The 20168-nt window shown below is 43.1% G+C and overlaps 1 protein-coding gene across 2 annotated transcripts in view; it reads right to left on the reverse strand.

Annotated features, from left to right (window-relative positions):
• The window catches only part of POM121C (POM121 transmembrane nucleoporin C), a 43979-nt gene that overhangs the window by 10061 nt on the left and 13750 nt on the right, over positions 1 to 20168 (reverse strand). Inside the window, exons 1-5 of one of the 2 annotated variants that reach the window (XM_061401927.1) lie at positions 7921 to 8539; positions 6818 to 7033; positions 6364 to 6522; positions 4693 to 4773; positions 2972 to 3146 (exon numbers count right to left, since the gene is read on the reverse strand). In XM_061401927.1, coding sequence (XP_061257911.1) covers positions 2972 to 3146; positions 4693 to 4773; positions 6364 to 6522; positions 6818 to 7033; positions 7921 to 8486 — 1197 coding nt within the window. In that variant the 5' untranslated portion in view covers positions 8487 to 8539. Of the gene's footprint in view, positions 1 to 2971; positions 3147 to 4692; positions 4774 to 6363; positions 6523 to 6817; positions 7034 to 7920; positions 8540 to 20168 lie in introns of those variants that run through there. The other variant, XM_061401928.1, reaches the window with a different exon arrangement.

The raw sequence follows: 20168 nt of genomic DNA on the forward strand, positions 1-20168 counted from the left end.
GGACACTGGTTCGATCCCTGGTCCATGAAGATCCCACATGCTATGAAGCAACTAAGCCTGTGCACCACAACTACTGAGCCCATGTGTTGCAGTTACCAAAGCCTATGCACCTTAGTGCCTGTGCTCCACATAAGAGAAGCCACTGCAATGAGAAGCGATGAAGAGCAGCCCCTGCTTGCTGCAACTAGAGAAAGCCCACAAACAACGAAGACCCACCATGGCCAAAAAATAAAATAAATTCCAACAAGTACACAGTAAAAATTTCCTTCCTATTTCAACAGTTATTACCAGTTTCTAATATATCCTGTCAAAATTACTCTATACACATCAAAAGATGAAAGAAATCGCAGGATGAATAGAGGACACTATACACAGCGCTGCACTATGCGTTTTAAAAAAATATACTTTGAGACCATTTACAGCAGTACCTATTAAAACTGCCCTATTCTTTTTAACAGTTATATAGTATTTCAACTTACAGAAATATGGTAAGTTATTCAACCAGTCCCTGAAAAAGACATGCTTACATTGCTTCCCAGCTTCTACTATTAAAACGATGGCACAATCAACATCCTCATGCATGTCTCTGACTGTATGTGTAGGGTTAATTCCTAAAAGTAAACCTGCCAGATCTAAGGGCATGTGCATCTCTACTGTTGATAACGCTGCCACCCCGCCCTGTAGGGAACTGTACCAAGTGATGCTCCCAACCAGCAATGCATGAGAAGCCCGTTTTTCTTGTTCTTTCTTTGGCCATGCCACAAGGCTTGCCAGATCTTAGTTCCCCTACCAGGGATCAAACTGGGGCCCCAGCAGTGAAAACACCGAGTCCTAACCATTGAACAATGAACAATCCCCATTTTGCAACCTGCTAAACCTTCTAAAACAGACTAGAGTGGCAATACCCACAGACTGATACTAACATCAAAAAGGAAACCACCAGACTTCATCTATTCCTGACAAGATGCAATCCAAAATACGTGTGTGTGTGGTTAGTCAGTCATCTCTGACTCTTTGTGACCCCCATGGACTGTAGCCCCCCAGGTTCCTCTTTTCCTGGGATTTTCCAAGCAAGAACACTGGAGTGGGTTGCCATCTCCTCCTCCTGATCCAGGATCTTCCTGACCCAGGGATTGAACCCATGTCTCTGGGGTATCCTGCATTGACAGGCAGATTCTTTAGCACTGAGCCACCTGGGAAACCCTAACCCAAAGTACACAGTACCAAAAAAAAGAAAAAAATCGAAGTACACAGTACCACCTGTGCAATATTCTGCCAAATTAACTGAACTTATATGTAATTAAGCCTCGGAAAACAGGGGATAGAGTGTAAGTTAAAATGACACCATGATGATGCAAACTTAATCCAAAATATGGGAAATCCTACAGAACAAAACCATCTACTTTTTTCAAAAGCATGAAAAAAAAAAATAGTAACAGTAGTAGTATAGAGTAAAAGAGCCTAAGAGAAATATGAACCAAATGTCATCAATTGGTTTTTGGTCCCTGATTCAAACAGTGTAACTGCAATAAGACAGTTTATGGTTGTAAGTGCAATTTAAATGTGAAGTGATATTAGCTAATATTAAATAGCTATTATAAATCGTTTAAGAGGAATAACGGTATTGTACTTATTAATGTGAAAAAAAATCTAAAAATATACTGAAGGACCTATAGCTGAAATGACATGTTTGCAGTTTGTTGTTTTTTGCTTATTTTAACTTGTCTTCATGTCTGTGCATTTATTTTTGCTGTGCTGGTCTTCGCTGCTCTGAAGGACTCGTCTTGCTGCAGTGCACAAGCTTCTCCTTGTGGTGACTTCTCTAGCTGTGGCTGCCGGGCTCCAGAGCAGGGCTCGTTAGCTGTGGTGTGTGGACTTGTTGCCCTGCGGCATGTGGAATCTTCCCAAACCAGGGACTGAACCCATGTCCCCTGCATTGGCAGGCAAATTCTTAACCACTGGACTACCAGGGAAGTCCTCAATTTACTTTAAAACGTTAACAGCAAAACAAATGGGGGGCAGAGGTCGATGGAACATGATTGACAAAATGCTGTTAACTAGTAAAGCTACATGGAGGTCTGTCATGGCATTTTCTTTTTGTGTACGTTTGAAATCTGACATAAGAAGATTTTTAAAATAGGGATAATGAGTGTATACTTAATACGCCTGCTGTCATGATTACATGAGGAAGTGTATGTAAAGTGCTTGGTTAGTAGAGGGGCTGGCCCAGAGAAAGTGCTCAAGGTAAAGGCTGTTATTGTCCTTTTAGCATCCCTACAACTGAGACCTTCATCTTTCATTTACATCACTCTAAGAGCCTTCTGGATTAACTTAACTCAAAATTTTTCTCCCCTCGAAAATCTTCCTCCACAATAAGCTTTATTTTTACTTGGCTACTATAGATTATTAAACAGGCACTGAAATGGGTACTTTTCAAACACTACCTTCAGTCTTTACAATAATCCTTCAGAAATGAGAAATACTGATTAGCCCAAAGCCCCAGAGCTACTGTCAGAGCCAAGACTGGAACCCACATCTGGATATCTGTGTGGCAGCAAAGCTTGCTCTGTTCCCTAAGCTATATACTACATTCTCTTTCTAAAAAAGAGAATGATAACATTTAAAAAATTTCATCAAATTCTCAACGCCCAGAGGATAAATTTCTTTTATGGTCCAATGCAATCTGGACTACTTGATCTACCTGTTGATAAAATTAGTATCATCCACTGAGTTATGCACCTCTCGCCCATTTATCTGCAGTAACAGCTCTGTCTTGTACCCAGTTCCCACACATGACTGCTCTACTTTTGGAGCTTTCTATTCTGCTCCACTGGTCCGTAGTTATCACTCGAGTGTTTGTATCTGTTAGTGGTAATACCACTATCTGATGGTAGAAGGTGGGAGTGAACACTGGCTGATCGATTAATTAGTGCTGGGAACCCATGTCTCCCACAGCACAGGGTGAATGTACCTGAGAGAGACCACGCGTGGAGCTGTAGGAACTGGCGATGGCGTTGCGGCTGGAGCTGGGGATGCCGCCTGTGCACGTGCTGCTTGTCAAGGAGCTCACAGAAGAGGTGCGGGATCTCTTATTCAGGTGATCATCTGAGTTCTGTGAATTAAGACCTCTCTTCAGAGACCCAGGCCTAAGAAGAAGGGGAGAAGACAGCTGGATGCATTATTAAAGACATTTTTTTAAGGTTTTGTCCATGGACATAGAATCTTTCTTTAAAAAAAAAAAATCAGTTAAAAAAAATGCTCTTTATTATTAACAATTTGGCTAAATATATCTGACAGTCAGGAAAAGAAAGTCAAGTATTTTAAAAATCAAAAGTGTGAGTCCACTGCCTAACATTCTAGAAGATGCACACTAATCTATATGACAGAAAACAAATCAGCGGACACCTGGAGATCAGGGCAAGCTGAAAGGAGGTATTACTAAGGGACACAGGAAAATTTTTGGAAGTGACAGTATGTTCATTATCTTGACTGTCGTGATGGTTTCACAGCTGTATGCATGTCACAACTTATCAAACTGTATACTTTAAACAGGCAAATTATCCGCCAATTATAACTGGATAAAACTTTTAAAAAAAAACATCAGAGTTAAGAGGAATGAACTATCTTTTCTAAACTTTCAACTAAACAGAAATTCCCTATACCTCTTTCCTATGGAAGAGCCATTCAATCTCTGTTATGATACCAAACCACAGACCAGTTTATTCTTATACTGGATGAAAATGCTTTTCCCTCTAACTTGGATACACTCGCCAATGGATACTACTTGGAGTTGTGCTGAGCAAGTTGTTTTTCTTTTTTGATCTGACAGTCCTTCCATTTTTTGGAGTGAAGTTAAAGTGAAAGTGAAGTTGCTCAGTCGTGTCTGACTCTTTGCGACCCCATGGACTACAGCCTACCAGGTTCCTCTGTCCATGGGATTTTCCAGACAAAAGTACTGGAGTGGGGTGCCATTTCCTTCTCCAGGAGATCTTCCCAACCCAGGGATTGAACCCAGTCTCCCGCATTGTAGGTAGACGCTTTAACCCTCTGAGCCACCAATATCCAAATTTCCTTATTCTCCTTGAGATTGTTCATCTCTGGGCTAGTATTTATACACCTTCGTCCACCACCCCATAAGATTTTGGTGTACATCCTCTCTTACAGTGTAGTACACCAAACCAAATACACTCCACTGACAATCCAAGCAGAAGTTAAGAGAAGCAGGACTATCACTAACCAGCCTCATGTCAGTTTCTGTTCCATCAGCATAGATAGGAGCACATTAGCTTTTTTGGGCAGCCATACTGTACTACAAGCTCAGATTAAGCGGATCAATTCTTTCTCAAATGTATTTAAACTCAAATGTAGAGATGTAATATTTTATCTTCAATTTCATATCATCGCATTTTATCCATTGCACCAACCTTGTGAGCATCTGTTCATACACTTGGTTATTAAATATATTTATAAACCCTCTTAGCTTTAGCATATTTTGTCCATATTAGTGAAAAAACATTAAAAGGAATTAGAAGATAATTGTGGCAAGCTACTCAAAACGTTCCTCTCTGATTTCAAAGATGTGAACCTGAATTAATAAAGCAATACAAAAGCAAAGAAAGTCAACGGGACAATTAATTCTGATAAAGCCCCTTTTCCAAACAGTGTACCTCTCATCCACGGATTTTCACTTACTTAGGCACAAAAGAAGCAGGGACTCCATTGGCCACAAGGGGCTCAAACGCTGAATGTCCGCTCCCACTGCTATCATGGCGTCTGTGACAAATCAAAAAACTCTCAATTAAATGAAATTACTTCTCCCCCGGCCCCAAATCATATTCCCATATTCTTGGGACTTTATACTATTTCTATGGAGCACAGGTTCCCTGCGAGACAAAAAGAGGGATGCTTCAACCACAAAGATTCCAAAAGTTAAATTTATCCTAAGATTTAGGGCAGTAAGCAAAATATGAAAATATTTCAAGACCTTTTGAACTATTAAGTTGTTTCAATTATTTGCTAATTTCTCACCGAAGTATCAGAATCACAAATTTACCATCCTACCATACCCAAATTAAAAACAAAAACAACATTTTAGGGGTCAACCCACACTCCTGTGGTGCTCTACAGATTAATATGACAAGTCTGTTAAAGAAAAACTTGACCTATCACATAGAAGGGCTTTGCATGGTGCACATAGTTATCACTTATTCCTATCATGGGAAAGGTAATATAGAATCCTCAAGTATAGGCTCACTAGGGTCAAGAAAAATTACCCCCTGGAGAACATGAGAAACCTAGATGAACCATAAAGTTATTTCTTCTCCCACCTCCACACCTCCTCACCCCCTGCCACTCCTGCTTAGCTAGTTGACTTTAGGTCAAACTGCTCACATGCCAATCATATTTATTTCTAGTCATCATTACCTGATCTTTCTATGACATAAATACACTTGCATTAATATTTCCCTACTCAATTTTGTTATCTGAAGTATCAAAGCTGACCAATTTTTACCCTGTAGGATATGAACAATCTTCTCTAGGTAATGGAGCCAATGATTTTTTAGTGTGAGGCTGCTGTCTCCTTAGAGAACACTTCTTTGACCACCGTATATAAAGAAGCCCCCTTCTCACTACCCTCTGTTTATCTCTACTTGTTTATAATCTATGATTACCTTGTTTATTTTTATTATCCTTTTTCTCTGGTCTCTCTCAAACCCATGAGGACTCTATCTTGTTCAAAGCTCTATCCACTGTACCTGGAATAGGCTCTGACATATAGTGGGTGCTCCATTCACTGAACTAAAAAAACGACTGGAATCCTTAACTGACTCCTTGCAAAGCCTGTTAAAGCCTTAATAAACTGTTTACTGCATCGTCCATACAGAAAAGCAAATAATGAAGGTGGTTTTAGTCCCATTACTGACATATCTACCATACTCTAGTCCTCACTTCTGTTTGCCAAGCATTCCCCTCAGCACAATTACAACAGTGAAACTGGTGGTTACCCAAATAATTAAACACCAGGAGACTCTGAGGGGAAGACTGCAAGCATGCGCTCTCAAAAATAAAGTTTAACTGGTTTGTATCAAAAGTACAAGGTTAACCTGGCTAATAGTTGCCGGCTTATCTCTAGTACTTACGGAAAAAGCAAACTACAAAATTTATCTAACATGTGTCTCAGAAAATGAACAGCACTAATTTAAGACCTTATTATCAACCACTTCTATGAAAACCAAAGAAGGGAATCTACTAAGGGTCACAAACTGGAGCTGGTTTGTGTATCTCTGGAGAGTGACCCTATATTTCAACAAAACCTGGAAGCCCATGGGAGAAGCCTGTTAATTACTCTGCTGGTCCTGTTACCTTCTTTTATTTTCCTGGCCATCAGCAGACATTTGGTCTTCCTCCCCTACTGTCCTCTTCTTTCTCTCTTTGAGGGCATTCAGCACAGTCTCCTTCGCACACGGATCTGGGGCACTGGTCGACGGTGAAGACAGTGTTGAGTTGATCATCTGTTCTGGTCTGGAATGAAAGACACGATTCCAACGTCAAGGTATTCTAATTACCAAGCCACACAGCACAGAGTTCAGTCACTGGACATCAGAAGCTAACCAGTAAACAAAAGTATAATTTTATACACTCACAGAAATCACCCTAGGCAATCAAAGACACAGTCTAAGGCAAACGAAACCAAAAGATGGTTCAATTACTAGAATCTGGGATTTCTCATTCAAATAAGCAGCTATTTCTCTTTCTCCTTTGTCAGAGAAATAACCGGAAAAGAATAAAGGAAATACAGACGTTTGACAACACTCACACTGGAAAACGAGCCAGCTTGCTATCCGGAGGCGCAATCCTCACTGTCACGGGGCTGCACACCATTCTGGAATTACGAGCAGACAGCACAGTCTTCTTGTGACAACCATTCCAGCATACTGTGGGAAGCACCCCCAGCAAGGAATACTGGGCCTGCTGGATTGGATAGCGCCTTCGAGGTGTTACTACAAACCGATGTGATAAAGTCCCACAGTCCCTGTGGAGAATGGGAGATACCAAAGAAACTTGAAGAAACATCAGAAAATTTAAATGATTGAAGAACCATGTGGGTTCAGATATTTTTCAGACACTTTAAACTTTTTAGGCAACACAGAACACACAGTATGTTCATGGCAACTTTCCCTCGTTTCATCTAAGGGCAGAAAGTGACAGCTGCGTAACAGCTGTCCCTACTAGGACTTCCAACAATTGGAGAGGGAAATTGAAAACCTTGCCCACACAAGTAAATTACAATGGAAGAAAAGTGTGGGACGCAGGGAGGAACTTTTCAAGATGCTTCAATCTTTTATGCAATGTCAGTGATATATACTCAAAGTCAAACATTTTAAACACCTAAATGTTCATCTTCTCAACTAAATGTACTTTTCATGACTAGTATTTTCATCAAATTTTTGTATTCTTCTGGATCATCTTTATCAACTTTTATTCATCAAAGAGATGTTTCCTGGGAACACCTCTTTGATCTTGGCTAAACCACAGAATTTCAATTAGTGATCTAAAGCGGGGGGAGGGGGGGGGATGGATCTAACAAATCATTTTTAACTACACTTGAAAAATAAATATATTTTCACGAGAGACAGGGATAGTTAATTGTTTATCAAGTATTCTACTAAATCTATACTGCATGAAAATTCATATGGTTTTAAGAACTGAAAGGAAGGGAACCACTGTGGCATTACATCTCATTCCAAAGGTAAAGGCGGACAGGAGTGAGTAGACACGCATCAGGGTGACTAAGAGGACAAAACGACACAGAATCCACTTTGGACTTAACGGAAAAGAAAATCGGATTTAAAAGTCAAGTCCTCAACTCAAAGCCAGGCAACAGAGGAGAGGCTGTGGGTAAGATCAGGGTTATCTTACCGGTAGGAAGGCCTCCTGGAGGGTCGGAGAAGAGAAGTGGGAAGGGAAGGGTGAACTTGAACACGCTGGGGATGCGCCGACGGAGCCGGCGACGCGGTGCGGACGGGAGGGCGGCGGCCCGGCCTCTCCCGCAGGTCCCTGGCCTCCGGGGCGGGGGCAGGCTGCGGGGGGCCGGGCTTGCCCAGGTAACTGCCCATGAGGAGCAGTTCAGCGGGGTCGGGTCCTTCGAGCGGGCTCCGCGGCTCTAAGAGATTTCCGTTTGCTGCCGATTTGGCAGGAGGCGAGGCGAGCAGTGTTCGCTGACGCCGCGCGTTCCAAACGAGCGAGGAGAGCGCGCGCGAACCTCGGGGCTCGCGGCTCAGTCCCCACCAGGCCGCAGTAGCCCCCACAGCCAGCCAGGCCAGGGCAGCCGCCGCCGGCACCAGGTACAGCACGAGGCCGAGCAGCGACAGGCCGAGAAGCGCCGCCCCGGCCGGCCGGCCACAGCCCCAGCCGCGGCCCTCCCTGACACTCGCTATCGGCCGCCGTCGGTTGCCTCCTCCAGCCGCCGCAGCCGCCGGAGACATCGCGGCTCCGCGCCGCGGAGAAGACTTAAATATCCCAGCGTGCACCGCGCCGCGCGCCGCGTCGCCGCGCGCAGACTACGTCACTGCGCACGCGACGCGGACGCGCGACTGCGACGGGAAACGCTACTGCTTGGCAACGCGCTGGACCCGACCAGTTTCAGAAAACGCCGCCTGGCGCTACAGCGAGTTCTGATTCTGGACGTCTCCCGCCTGTCCGCACAGCACCCAGCCAGAGATGAGCCTTTCGGAAGAATCACGTTAAGAATAAAAGCGCCGGAAAACGACTACTCACGTAATGTTTATTTCCTAGAAAGTTAAACACCCTATAAGAGATTATCAGCCACTCTTCACAAGTGCTACCTGAGGTTGAGAGTTTTTTGAGTTACTCTGTTTTCTGCCAAAGTATAAACTGCTAAAGGGAGTTGACTTTAACAGCAATAAAAAGAAGCAAGGCCAACATTAACCATCCTCCTTAAAGGTGGATCTAGTACCAATAAGGAGAAGGCAATGGCACCCCACTCCAGTACTCTTGCCTGGAGAGTCCCATGGATGGAGAAGCCTGGTGGGCTGCAGTCCATGGGGTCGCTAGGAGTCGGACACGACTGAGCGACTTCGCTTTCACTTTTCACTTTCATGCATTGGAGAAGGAAATGGCAACCCACTCCAGTGTTCTTGCCTGGAGAATCTCAGGGACGGGGGAGCCTGGTGGCTGCCGTCTATGGGGTCACACAGAGTAGGACACGACTGAAGTGACTTAGCATAGCATAGGATAGTACCAATAAAAGGGCTTCCCTGACGGCTCATTGGTAAAGAATCCGCCTGCAATGCAAGAGACAAGGGTTCTATCCCTGGGTCAGGAAGATTCCCTGGAGGAGGAAATGGCAACCCACTCCAGTATTCTTGACTGGAAAACCCATGGACAGAGGAGTCTGGCAGGCTACAGTCCATGGGGTCTCATAGAGTCGGACACGACTGAGCACACACGCAGTACTAGTAAATTCTCGATTGAACAGGCTAAAAGTCTAATAAACTGCGGATCAGACCTGAAGCTGTAATAAAATAAGTTTGCGTTTCTGCAGTACACATTTATAAATGGGGACAAAATTAATTAAAGTGTTGTGTCCAACTCTCTGGGAGTCCATGGACCAAAGCCAATCAGCCTCCTCAATCCATGGGTATCCTGCATTGCAGGCTGATTCTTTACCATCTGAGCCAACAGGGAAGCCCCATAAATTGGGGCAATTACCTACCAAATTTCCCATCATCCTTAGGATTTGTGATCAATTTAACTGTGTTAAGTTTGGTGGCCTAAGAAAGTAGATTAGTGTTTGTGGAGGACTGGGTAAAGAATAGCAAGAAGAGACAAGAAAGCCTTCCTCAGTGACCAATGCAAAGAAATAGAGGAAAACAACAGAATGGGGAAGACTAGAGATCTCTTCAAGAAAATTAGAGATACCAAGGGAACATTTCATGCAAAGATGGGCTCGATAAAGGACAGAAATGGTATGGACCTAACAGAAGCAGAAGATATTAAGAAGAGGTGGCAGGAATACACAGAAGAACTGCACAAAAATGATCTTCACGACCAAGATAATTACAATGGTGTGATCACTGACCTAGAGCCAGACATCCTGGAATGTGAAGTCAAGTGGGTCTTAGAAAGCATCACTACGAACAAAGCTAGTGGAGGTGATGGAATTCCAGTGGAGCTATTTCAAATCCTGAAAGATGATGCTGTGAAAGTGCTGCACTCAATATGCCAGCAAATTTGGAAAACTCAGCAGTGGCCACAAGACTGGAAAAGGTCAGTTTTCATTCCAATCCGAAAGAAAGGCAATGCCAAAGAATGCTAAAGTTCAGTTCAGTTGAGTTGCTCAATCGTGTCCGATTCTTTGCAACCCTATGAATCGCAGCACACCAGGCCTCCCTGTCCATCACCAAATCCCGGAGTTCACTCAGACTCACATCCACCGAGTCAGTGATGCCATCCAGCTATCTCATCCTCTGTCGTCCCCTTCTCTTCCTGCCCCCAATCCCTCCAGGCATCAGAGTCTTTTCCAATGAGTCAACTCTTCGCATGAGGAGGCCAAAGTACTGGAGTTTCAGCTTTAGCATCATTCCTTCCAAAGAAATCCCAGGGCTGATCTCCTTCAGAATGGACTGGTTGGATCTCCTTGCAGTCCAAGGGACTCTCAAGAGTCTTCTCCAACACCACAGTTCAAAAGCATCAATTCTTCAGCACTCAGCCTTCTTCACACTCCAATTCTCACATCCATACATGACTACTGGAAAAACCATAGCCTTGACTAGACGGACCTTTGTTGGCAAAGTAATTTGCCAACATATACTTTGCCAACATTACTTTGCCAACATTACTTTGCCAACATATACTTCTGAATATGCTATCTACGTTGGACATAACTTGCCTTACAAGGAGTGTCTTTTAATTTCATGGCCGCAGTCACCATCTGCAGTGATTTTGGAGACCCAAAAAATAAAGTCTGACACTGTTTCCCTATTTCCCATGAAGTGATGGGACTGGATGCCATCCATGATCTTCGTTTTCTGAATGTTGAGCTTTAAGCCAAATTTTTCACTCTCCACTTTCACTTTCATCAAGAGGCTTTTTAGTTCCTCTTCACTTTCTGCCATAAGAGTGGTGTCATCTGCATATCTGAGGTTATTGATATTTCTCCCGGCAATCTTGATTCCAGCTTGTGTTTCTTCTAGTCCAGCGTTTCTCATGATGTACTCTGCATAGAAGTTAAATAAGCAGGGTGACAATATACAGCCTTGACGTATTCCTTTTCCTATTTGGAACCAGTCTGTTGTTCCATGTCCAGTTCTAACTGTTGCTTCCTGACCTGCATACAGATTTCTCAAGAGGCAGGTCAGGTGGTCTGGTATTCCCATCTCTTTCAGAATTTTCCACGGTTTATTGTGATCCACACAGTCAAAGGCTTTGGCATAGTCAATAAAGCAGAAATAGATGTTTTTCTGGAACTCTCTTGCTTTTTCCATGATCCAGCGGATGTTGGCAATTTGATCTCTGGTTCCTCTGCCTTTTCTAAAACCAGCTTGAACATCAGGAAGTTCAAGTTCACATATTGCTGAAGCCTGGCTTGGAGAATTTTGAGCATTACTTTACTAGCGTGTGAGATGAGTGCAACTGTGTGGTAGTTTGAGCATTCTTTGGCATTGCCTTTCTTTGGGATCAGAATGAAAACTGACCTTTTCTAGTCTTGTGGCCACTGCTGAGTTTTCCAAATTTGCTGGCATATTGAGTGCAGCACTTTCACAGCATCATCTTTCAGGATTTGAAATAGCTCCACTGGAAGTCCATCACCTCCACTAGCTTTGTTCATAGTGATGCTTTCTAAGGCCCACTTGACTTCACATTCCAGGATGTCTGGCTCTAGGTCAGTGATCACACCATCATGATTATCTGGGATGTGAAGATCTTTTTTGTACAGTTCTTCGGTGTATTCTTGCCACCTCTTCTTAATATCTTCTGCTTCTGTTAGGTCCATACCATTTCTGTCCTTTATCGAGCCCATCTTTGTGTGAAATGTTCCCTTGGTATCTCTAATTTTCTTGAAGAGATCTCTAGTCTTTCCCATTCTGTTGTTTTCCTCTAGTTCTTTGCATTGATAGCTGAAGAAGGCTTTCTTATCTCTTCTTGCTATTCTTTGGAACTCTGCATTCAGATGCTTATATCTTTCCTTTTCTCCTTTGCTTTTCGCTTCTCTTTTCACAGCTATTTGTAAGGCCTCCCCAGACAGCCATTTTGCTTTTTCGCATTTCTTTTCCATGGGGATGGTCTTGATCCCTGTCTCTTGTACAATGTCACGAACCTCATTCCATAGTTCATCAGGCACTCTATCTATCAGATCTAGGCTTTAAATCTATTTCTCACTTCCACTGTATAATCATAAGGGATTTGATTTAGGTCATACCTGAATGGTCTAGTGGTTTTCCCTACTTTCTTCAATTTAAGTCTGAATTTGGTAATAAGGAGTTCATGATCTGAGCCACAGTCAGCTCCTGGTCTTGTTTTTGTTGACTGTATAGAGCTTCTCCATCTTTGGCTGCAAAGAATATAATCAATCTGATTTCAGTGTTGACCATCTGGTGATGTCCATGTGTAGTCTTCTCTTGTGTTGTTGGAAGAGGGTATTTTCTATGACCAGTGCATTTTCTTGGCAAAACTCTATTAGTCTTTGCCCTGCTTCATTCCGTATTCCAAGGCCAAATTTGCCTGTTACTCCAGGTGTTTCTTGACTTCCTACTTTTGCATTCCAGTCCCCTATAATGAAAAGGACGTCTTTTTTGGGTGTTAGTTCTAAAAGGTCTTGTAGGTCTTCATAGAACCATTCAACTTCAGCTTCTTCAGTGCTACTGGTTGGGGCATAGACTTGGATTACTGTGATATTGAATGGTTTGCCTTGGCAACAAACAGAGATCATTCTGTCGTTTTTGAGATTGCATCCAAGTACTGCATTTCAGACTCTTTTGTTGACCACGATGGCTACAGTCCGTTTCTTCTGAGGGATTCCTGCCCGCAGTAGTAGATATAATGGTCATCTGAGTTAAATTCACCCATTCCAGTCCATTTGACTTCGGTGATTCCTAGAATGTCGACATTCACTCTTGCCATCTCTTGTTTGACCACTTCCAATTTGCCTTGATTCATGGACCGGACATTCCAGGTTCCTATGCAATATTGCTCTTTACAGCATCGGACCTTGCTTCTATCACCAGTCACATCCACAGCTGGGTATTGTTTTTGCTTTGGCTCCATCCCTTCATTCTTTCTGGAGTTATTTCTCCACTGATCTCCAGTAGTATATTGGGCACCTACTGACCTGGGGAGTTCCTCTTTCAGTATCCTATCATTTTGCCTTTTCATACTGTTCATGGGGTTCTCAAGGCAAGAATACTGAAGTGGTTTGCCATTCCCTTCTCCAGTGGACCACATTCTGTCAGACCTCTCCACCATGACCCGTCTGTCTTGGGTTGCCCCACAGGCATGGCTTAGTTTCATTGAGTTAGACAAGGCTGTGGTCCTAGTGTGATTAGATTGACTAGTTTTTGGCTGTGACTGGCGCACTAAAGTGCGGCCGAGAGGAGCTACCCCATATCCAAGGTCAGGGGCAGAAGCCGAGAGGACCCCATGCCCGAAGGGCGGGGGCCAAGAGGACGAGGTCAGGGGCAGCGGCCAAGAGTGCCAGGCTGCTACGGTGCAGGAACGGCCAAAAGGAGCTACCCCACGCCCAACGCCAGGGGCGGCAGCCGGGAGGAGCTACCCCATGTCCAAGGAGCGGTGGCTGCGTAGGCGCAGGAGAGCCTAGAGGAGCTATCCCACGTTAAAGGTCAGGAAGGGAGGCAGTGAGGAGATACCCCTCGTCCAGGGTAAGGAGCAACAGCTGCGCTTTGCTGGAGCAGCCGTGAAGAGATACCCCATGCCCAAGGTAAGAGAAACCCAAGTAAGACAATAGGTGTTGCAAGAGGGTATCAGAGGGCAGACACACTGAAGAATGCTCCAACTACCGCACAATTGCACTCATCTCACGCGCTAGTAAAGTAATGCTCAAAATTCTCCAAGCCAGGCTTCAGCAATACGTGAACTTCCAGATGTTCAAGCTGGTTTTAGAAAAGGCAGAGGAACCAGAGATCAAATTGCCAACATCTGCTGGATCATGGAAAAAGCAAGAGAGTTCCAGAAAAACATCTATTTCTGCTTTATTGACTATGCCAAAGCCTTTGACTGTGTGGATCACAGTAAACCGTGGAAAATTCTGAAAGAGATGGGAATACCAGACCACCTGACCTGCCTCTTGAGAAATCTGTATGCAGGTCAGGAAGCAACAGTTAGAACTGGACATGGAACAAAAGACTGGTTCCAAATAGGAAAAGGAGTACGTCAAGGCTGTGTATTGTCACCCTGCTTATTTAACTTCTATGCAGAGTACATCATGAGAAACGCTGGACTAGAAGAAACACAAGCTGGAATCAAGATTGCCGGGAGAAATATCAATAACCTCAGATATGCAGATGACACCACTCTTATGGCAGAAAGTGAAGAGGAACTAAAAAGCCTCTTGATGAAAGTGAAAGTGGAGAGTGAAAAATTTGACTTAAAGCTCAACATTCAGAAAATGAAGATCATGGCATCCAGTCCCGTCACTTCATGGGAAATAGATGGGGAAACAGTGGAAACAGTGTCAGACTTTATTTTTTGGGCTCCAAAATCACTGCAGATGGTGACTGCAGCCATGAAATTAAAAGACGTTTACTCTTTGGAAGGAAAGTTATGAAAAGCAGAGACATTACTTTGCCAACAAAGGTTCGTCTAGTCAAGGCTATGGTTTTTCCAGTAGTCATGTATGGATGTGAGAGTTGGAGTGTGAAGAAGGCTGAGTGCCGAAGAATTGATGCTTTTCAACTGTGGTGTTGGAGAAGACTCTTTAGAGTCCCTTGGACTGCAAGGAGATCCAACCAGTCCATTCTGAAGGAGATCAGCCCTGGGATTTCTTTGGAAGGAATGATGCTAAAGCTGAAACTCCAGTACTTAGGCTACCTCATGCGAAGAGTTGACTCACTGGAAAAGACTCTGATGCTGGGAGGGATTGGGGGCAGGAGGAGAAGGGGACGACAGAGGATGAGATGGCTGGATGGCATCACTGACTCGATGGGCGTGAGTCTGAGTGAACTCTAGAAGTTGGTGATGGATAGGGAGGCCTGGCGTGCTGCGATTCATGGGGTTGCAAAGAGTCGGACTCGACTGAGTGACTGAACTGAACTGAACTGGGTAAGGGGATGGAGAGTGATATTAAAGGGTAGAGTTTCCTTTTGGGGGTGACAAAGATGTTTAAAAATTAGATTATAGTGATGTTGCACAGCCCTGTGAATTGTATGGTATTTAAATTATATCTTAATAGAACTGTTTAAAAAAAAAACTTGGTCTGCCAATTCAGGCTTTGGCCTAGCTCAGCTTCCTCAGCCATTCATTCATTGATTTATTCATTCTATTACTGATATACATTAAAGAGATTAATGTATATCACACAGGGTCTCTCATCTTTAGAAGCCCCTGGTTTAGTTCAGAAGAAAAATGTATAAATAGAAAGTTATGATTCATTGTGGTAACTGTGATAACAGAGTCATACAAAGGGAAGGAATGATAAAGGGGAAGATGGGTTGGGAGGTGCTACTTGAGTTGAGAGAACTGACTTAAAAAATTAAAGCAGGTTCAAGAAGGATGAAGAAGTGTTTTGCAGAAGCACAGAGATGGAAAGGAGTATGACACAAGAGTCTGCAAACAGTTTGTTATGGCTGGAGATTAGGCTGTTTAGGGCAACAGGGAGGCTGGAAAGACTGGAGGGGCTCAGAAAAGAGGCCTGTGGAGCAATGTGGAGACATGAGAAAAGCAAGCAGTTTTCTCCCCAGCCCATAGCCTGTGCAATTCTGTTTCTATCTGTTTAATATACTGTGATGCCATAAAAAACTTCATTTGAAAAGGAAAGAGTGTGGGCTGGGTTACTTAAGAAAAAATCCTGGGAATTCTCTGCAGGTCCAGTGGTTAGGACTCTGTGCTTTCAATGGTCGGGAAACTAAGATCCTATAAATTGCAGTGCATAGCCAAAAAAAGAAAAGAGAAAAAAAAAAAAAAAAGCTCAATAGTATAGGTGGAATAGTGGGACAAAAGCCAAGCTGCAGTGGGTTAAACAGTCGATAGAAGATGAGGAAATGGAGGCAGTGGATACAGACTTCCCATTCCAGAAACTTCAATGATAAGGGAAGAAGAAAGATGGATTTATTAATAGCTCGGCAAGGGTCTTTTAAATTATCATGTATTAGTGGTGTTCCAGAGAGGTAAAAGCCATCAGTAGTGTACAGATGCCACAAGACTAAGATTTCTTAGGAATTAATGTGGATAAAGAGGTTCAAGGCCCAAGCGCTGGGCACCCCAGTGTTAGGAGGTTAAAGAAATGAACACACTCAAAGCACAAATCATTTAATAAAATACAGATGAATATGACTACATTAAAATTTAATACTTCTATATTAAGCCACTAGGAAAACATGATTCTAACTCATATAACCAAAAAAGGATTGGTAACTAAAATTTATTAGGAACGAATCAGTAACAAAAAGATGACTCAATTGTTTAGAAGGACAGTGATATCAAATGCAATTTACTGAATAGGAAATCCAAATAGCCAATAATAAATATATACATACGTACATGTATATATGTATATATATGTATGTACATACACACATATATGTTTTTAATCTTACTGGTAATTTAAGAAGGATTTACTGCTGTAACAGGGCTTCCCAGGCGGTACTAGTGGTAAGGAACCCACCTGCCAATGTAGGAGACATGAGACGTGGGTTCAGTCCCTGGGTTGGGAAGATCCGCTGGAGGAGGGCATGGCAACCCACCCCAGTATTCTTGCCTGGAAAATCCCCATGGACAGAGGAGCCTGGAGGCTACAGTCCATAGGGTCCCACAGAGTCAGACGTGACTGAAGCAACTTAGCACTCATACACGCTCATCAGGGTAACAAGGTAACATCTGGCATTTATTTGCAAAAGTAGAAAAATGTAATAGTTCAACAAGATCCAGTTTTGGCAAGGATGTGCAACAAACGGAATCTGTGTGCTATATGTGGATATGTAAAACAATATAATTTGGAGAGCAGTTTGGCAGTATCACAAAAAGTTGAAGAAATAATGTATCTCGTAACCCTGCAATTCCATTTCTGGGTACAAAGATAGTTACCACAGCATCATTTGTATAACTGACTATTTGAATACATCCAAATGTCTAATGTAGACCAACACAAGAACAGATGAATAGTGGTATAATTCATATAACAAAATACTATAAAAAACAGTTGGAAATTAACCACCTATCTGACTGTGATTAAGTGATACAATAGTCCTCCTACCATAGACAACTACACAAATGGGCACAATTTTTGAGGCAACTGTTTTCAGACAGGGGACAACAGAAAGCACAAAGCTGATCCCTGAGCAGAAACTCATAAGGTGAGTCCCCCAGATCTAGCTCCTCTACCTGGGGACAGTTTCTCCAACTATTGCAGAGAGCTAGAGTCTAAGCAGGATAGGGAGAAGCCACTGGGCTCAGGAGGCAGGGGCCAGACTTTGAAACAACTGAAATGGCTGGAAACCATTGGGCAGAGCAAGAAAAAGGAGGGTGCCATGCAGACAGGGAGTGGGACCCCCACAGATCTATGGCTGAATGCTGGTGTGGTGGTTAATTTTGTCTCCACTTGACTGTACTATGGGGTGCCCGGATGTTTTGTTAAACATCATTTTTCAGTGTGTCTATGGGAGTGTTTCTGGATGAGATGAACAGTGTAAAGAGATTGCTCTTTCCACAGTGGGTGGGCCTCGACCAATCCACCACCGAAGGTCTGAATAGAACAAAAGGGATGAGAAAGAATTCTCTCTGCCTGTCTTTGAGCTGGGACATCAGTCTTTTCCTGCTTTCAGACTTGGATTTGGACTAGAATTCCAACTACTGGCTCTTCTGCTTCTTGGACTGAACTACACCATCAGCTCTCCTGGGTCTCCAGCTTGCTGACTACAGATCTTGGAATTTCTCAGTTTTCTATAATGACATGAACCAATTCCTAATTCTTCCTAGTAATAATAAATATGTGTGTTTATCTCTAGTTTATTGGCTCTGTTTCTCTGGAGAACCCTGTATAATACAGCCAGGCTGTATATGCAGAGTGAGACAACCCGATGCTCACTAGAAAGTGGGTACTATATGGGGCTAAGATTGGAACAGAGATACCAGAGTTAGAGCAGTCCTTGGATAAGAACATTGTCAAGGGAGTTGTGGCCATGCCAAAGTGGAGGCATCCTGTAAAGGCATTTTAACACCCTTGGCATCCAGTTGAAACAGTAGAAAGGATTCAGGGAGTCTATTGGGCTGTTGTCAGTTCCCTGCCTATCTGAAATGGAGGTGACGGAGCTAAGAGTTTACCAAAGCAGTAAAGTTTAAAAGACAGAATTCCAGGGACTTCCCAGGTGGTCCAGTGGTTAAGACTGCTTCCAATGTAGGGGGCATGGGTTTGATCCATGGTTGGGGAACTAAGATCCCACATGCCAAGTAGCTCAGAGAAAATAATAAAAGAATACCAGAGAGAAGAGAACTGTAACAGGATCCCAGAGGTCTACAGAGGTTTCTCCTTGAGTATTCAGCACAGTACTCATTAGTATATGTTTATGAGGAGATTACCCAAAGCCAAAGAAAAAGCATTAGAGGAAACAGGATCTGGCACTAAAGAATGGCTAGGAAAGGTATCTATTCCCCTGGCCAGACTGGGAAAAGCATAATTCCCAGGACCCTGGGTAGAGTACTCAGGAAGGCACTGCTACCTCAACAGAGGAAACGATCCTCCTTTGACTGAACACTGCTCTCAACCTACTTAATAGATCAAAAAGCAAAGTCTGAAAGAATCAAACTTTTCCAAGGACTTTAACTGCATCCCAAAACAAAGTTCAAGAAAACTTACAGGAATAAAAAGTGACCAGAACTTCACAAGGCAAACTTCACAGTGCCTGACATCCAAAGATTACCAGGCATACAAACAAGCAGGGAAACATGACCTGTCAGAAGGAGAATAAGCAAAACTGACCCAGAACGGTCACAGAGGTTAAAACTAGCAAAGAATGACATTAAAAGTTACCTTAGGGACTTCCCTGGAAGTCCAGTGCTTGGGGAAGTCCAGTCCCCAATGCAGGGGACGTGGGTTCAATCCTTGGTTCGGGAAGATCCCACGGGCTGTGGGGCAACTAAGCTCTTGCAGCCCATGCTCTCAAGCCCACAAGCTGCAAATACTGAGCCCGCACGCGGCAACTACTGCTATAAGTACTAAGCCTGAGCACCCAGAGGCCATGCTCCACGACGAGAGAGGCCACACAGTGAGGAGCCCAAGTCCTCCAGCAAACAGCAGCCTTCGCTCTCGACTGGAGAAAGCCTGCGAGCAGCAACGAAGACCCAGTGTAGCCAAAAAAGAATAAAGAAGTCATTAATATAATTACATTTCAAATATTTGAAAAGTATCAGATAAGATCAGATCAGTCGCTCAGTCGTGTCCGCCTCTTTGCGACCCCATGAATCGCAGCACGCCAGGCCTCCCATATAGAAAAGTATGAGAAGAAATAATGGCCCCAAACTTTCCAAACACAGTAAAAAAAATTTAAAAAAACCCACAATTCTGAAGCTCAATCCCAAGTACAAGAAATATAAAGAAAACTATAACAAGTCACATCAAAGTCAAACTGTCAAAACCAGCAATACAGATAAAATTCTAAAGAAAAAAGAATGTTTCTGAGGAACAAAGATAAAGATGATACCAAATTTCTTGTTGAAAACAATGCAAGTGAGAGAAGAAAGTAGAGTAATAACTTTAAAGTACTGAAAGAAAAAAAATTAAAATTATATCCCAGTGAAAAATATCTTTTAATATCTTCATCACCACTAGACCAACTATAAGAAATGTTAAAGAATGTCCTTCAGGCCCAAGGAAAATTATCCCATATGGAAATCTAGATCTACATGAAGGAGCGGAGAGCATCAGAAATGGTAACATAGGTAAATTTTTATGACTTTTTTTCTTGTTATTTAAATCTTTT

The sequence above is a fragment of the Bos javanicus genome, chromosome 25 (genome assembly GCF_032452875.1).
Source record: "Bos javanicus breed banteng chromosome 25, ARS-OSU_banteng_1.0, whole genome shotgun sequence".
Classification (NCBI taxonomy): Eukaryota; Metazoa; Chordata; class Mammalia; order Artiodactyla; family Bovidae; genus Bos; species Bos javanicus.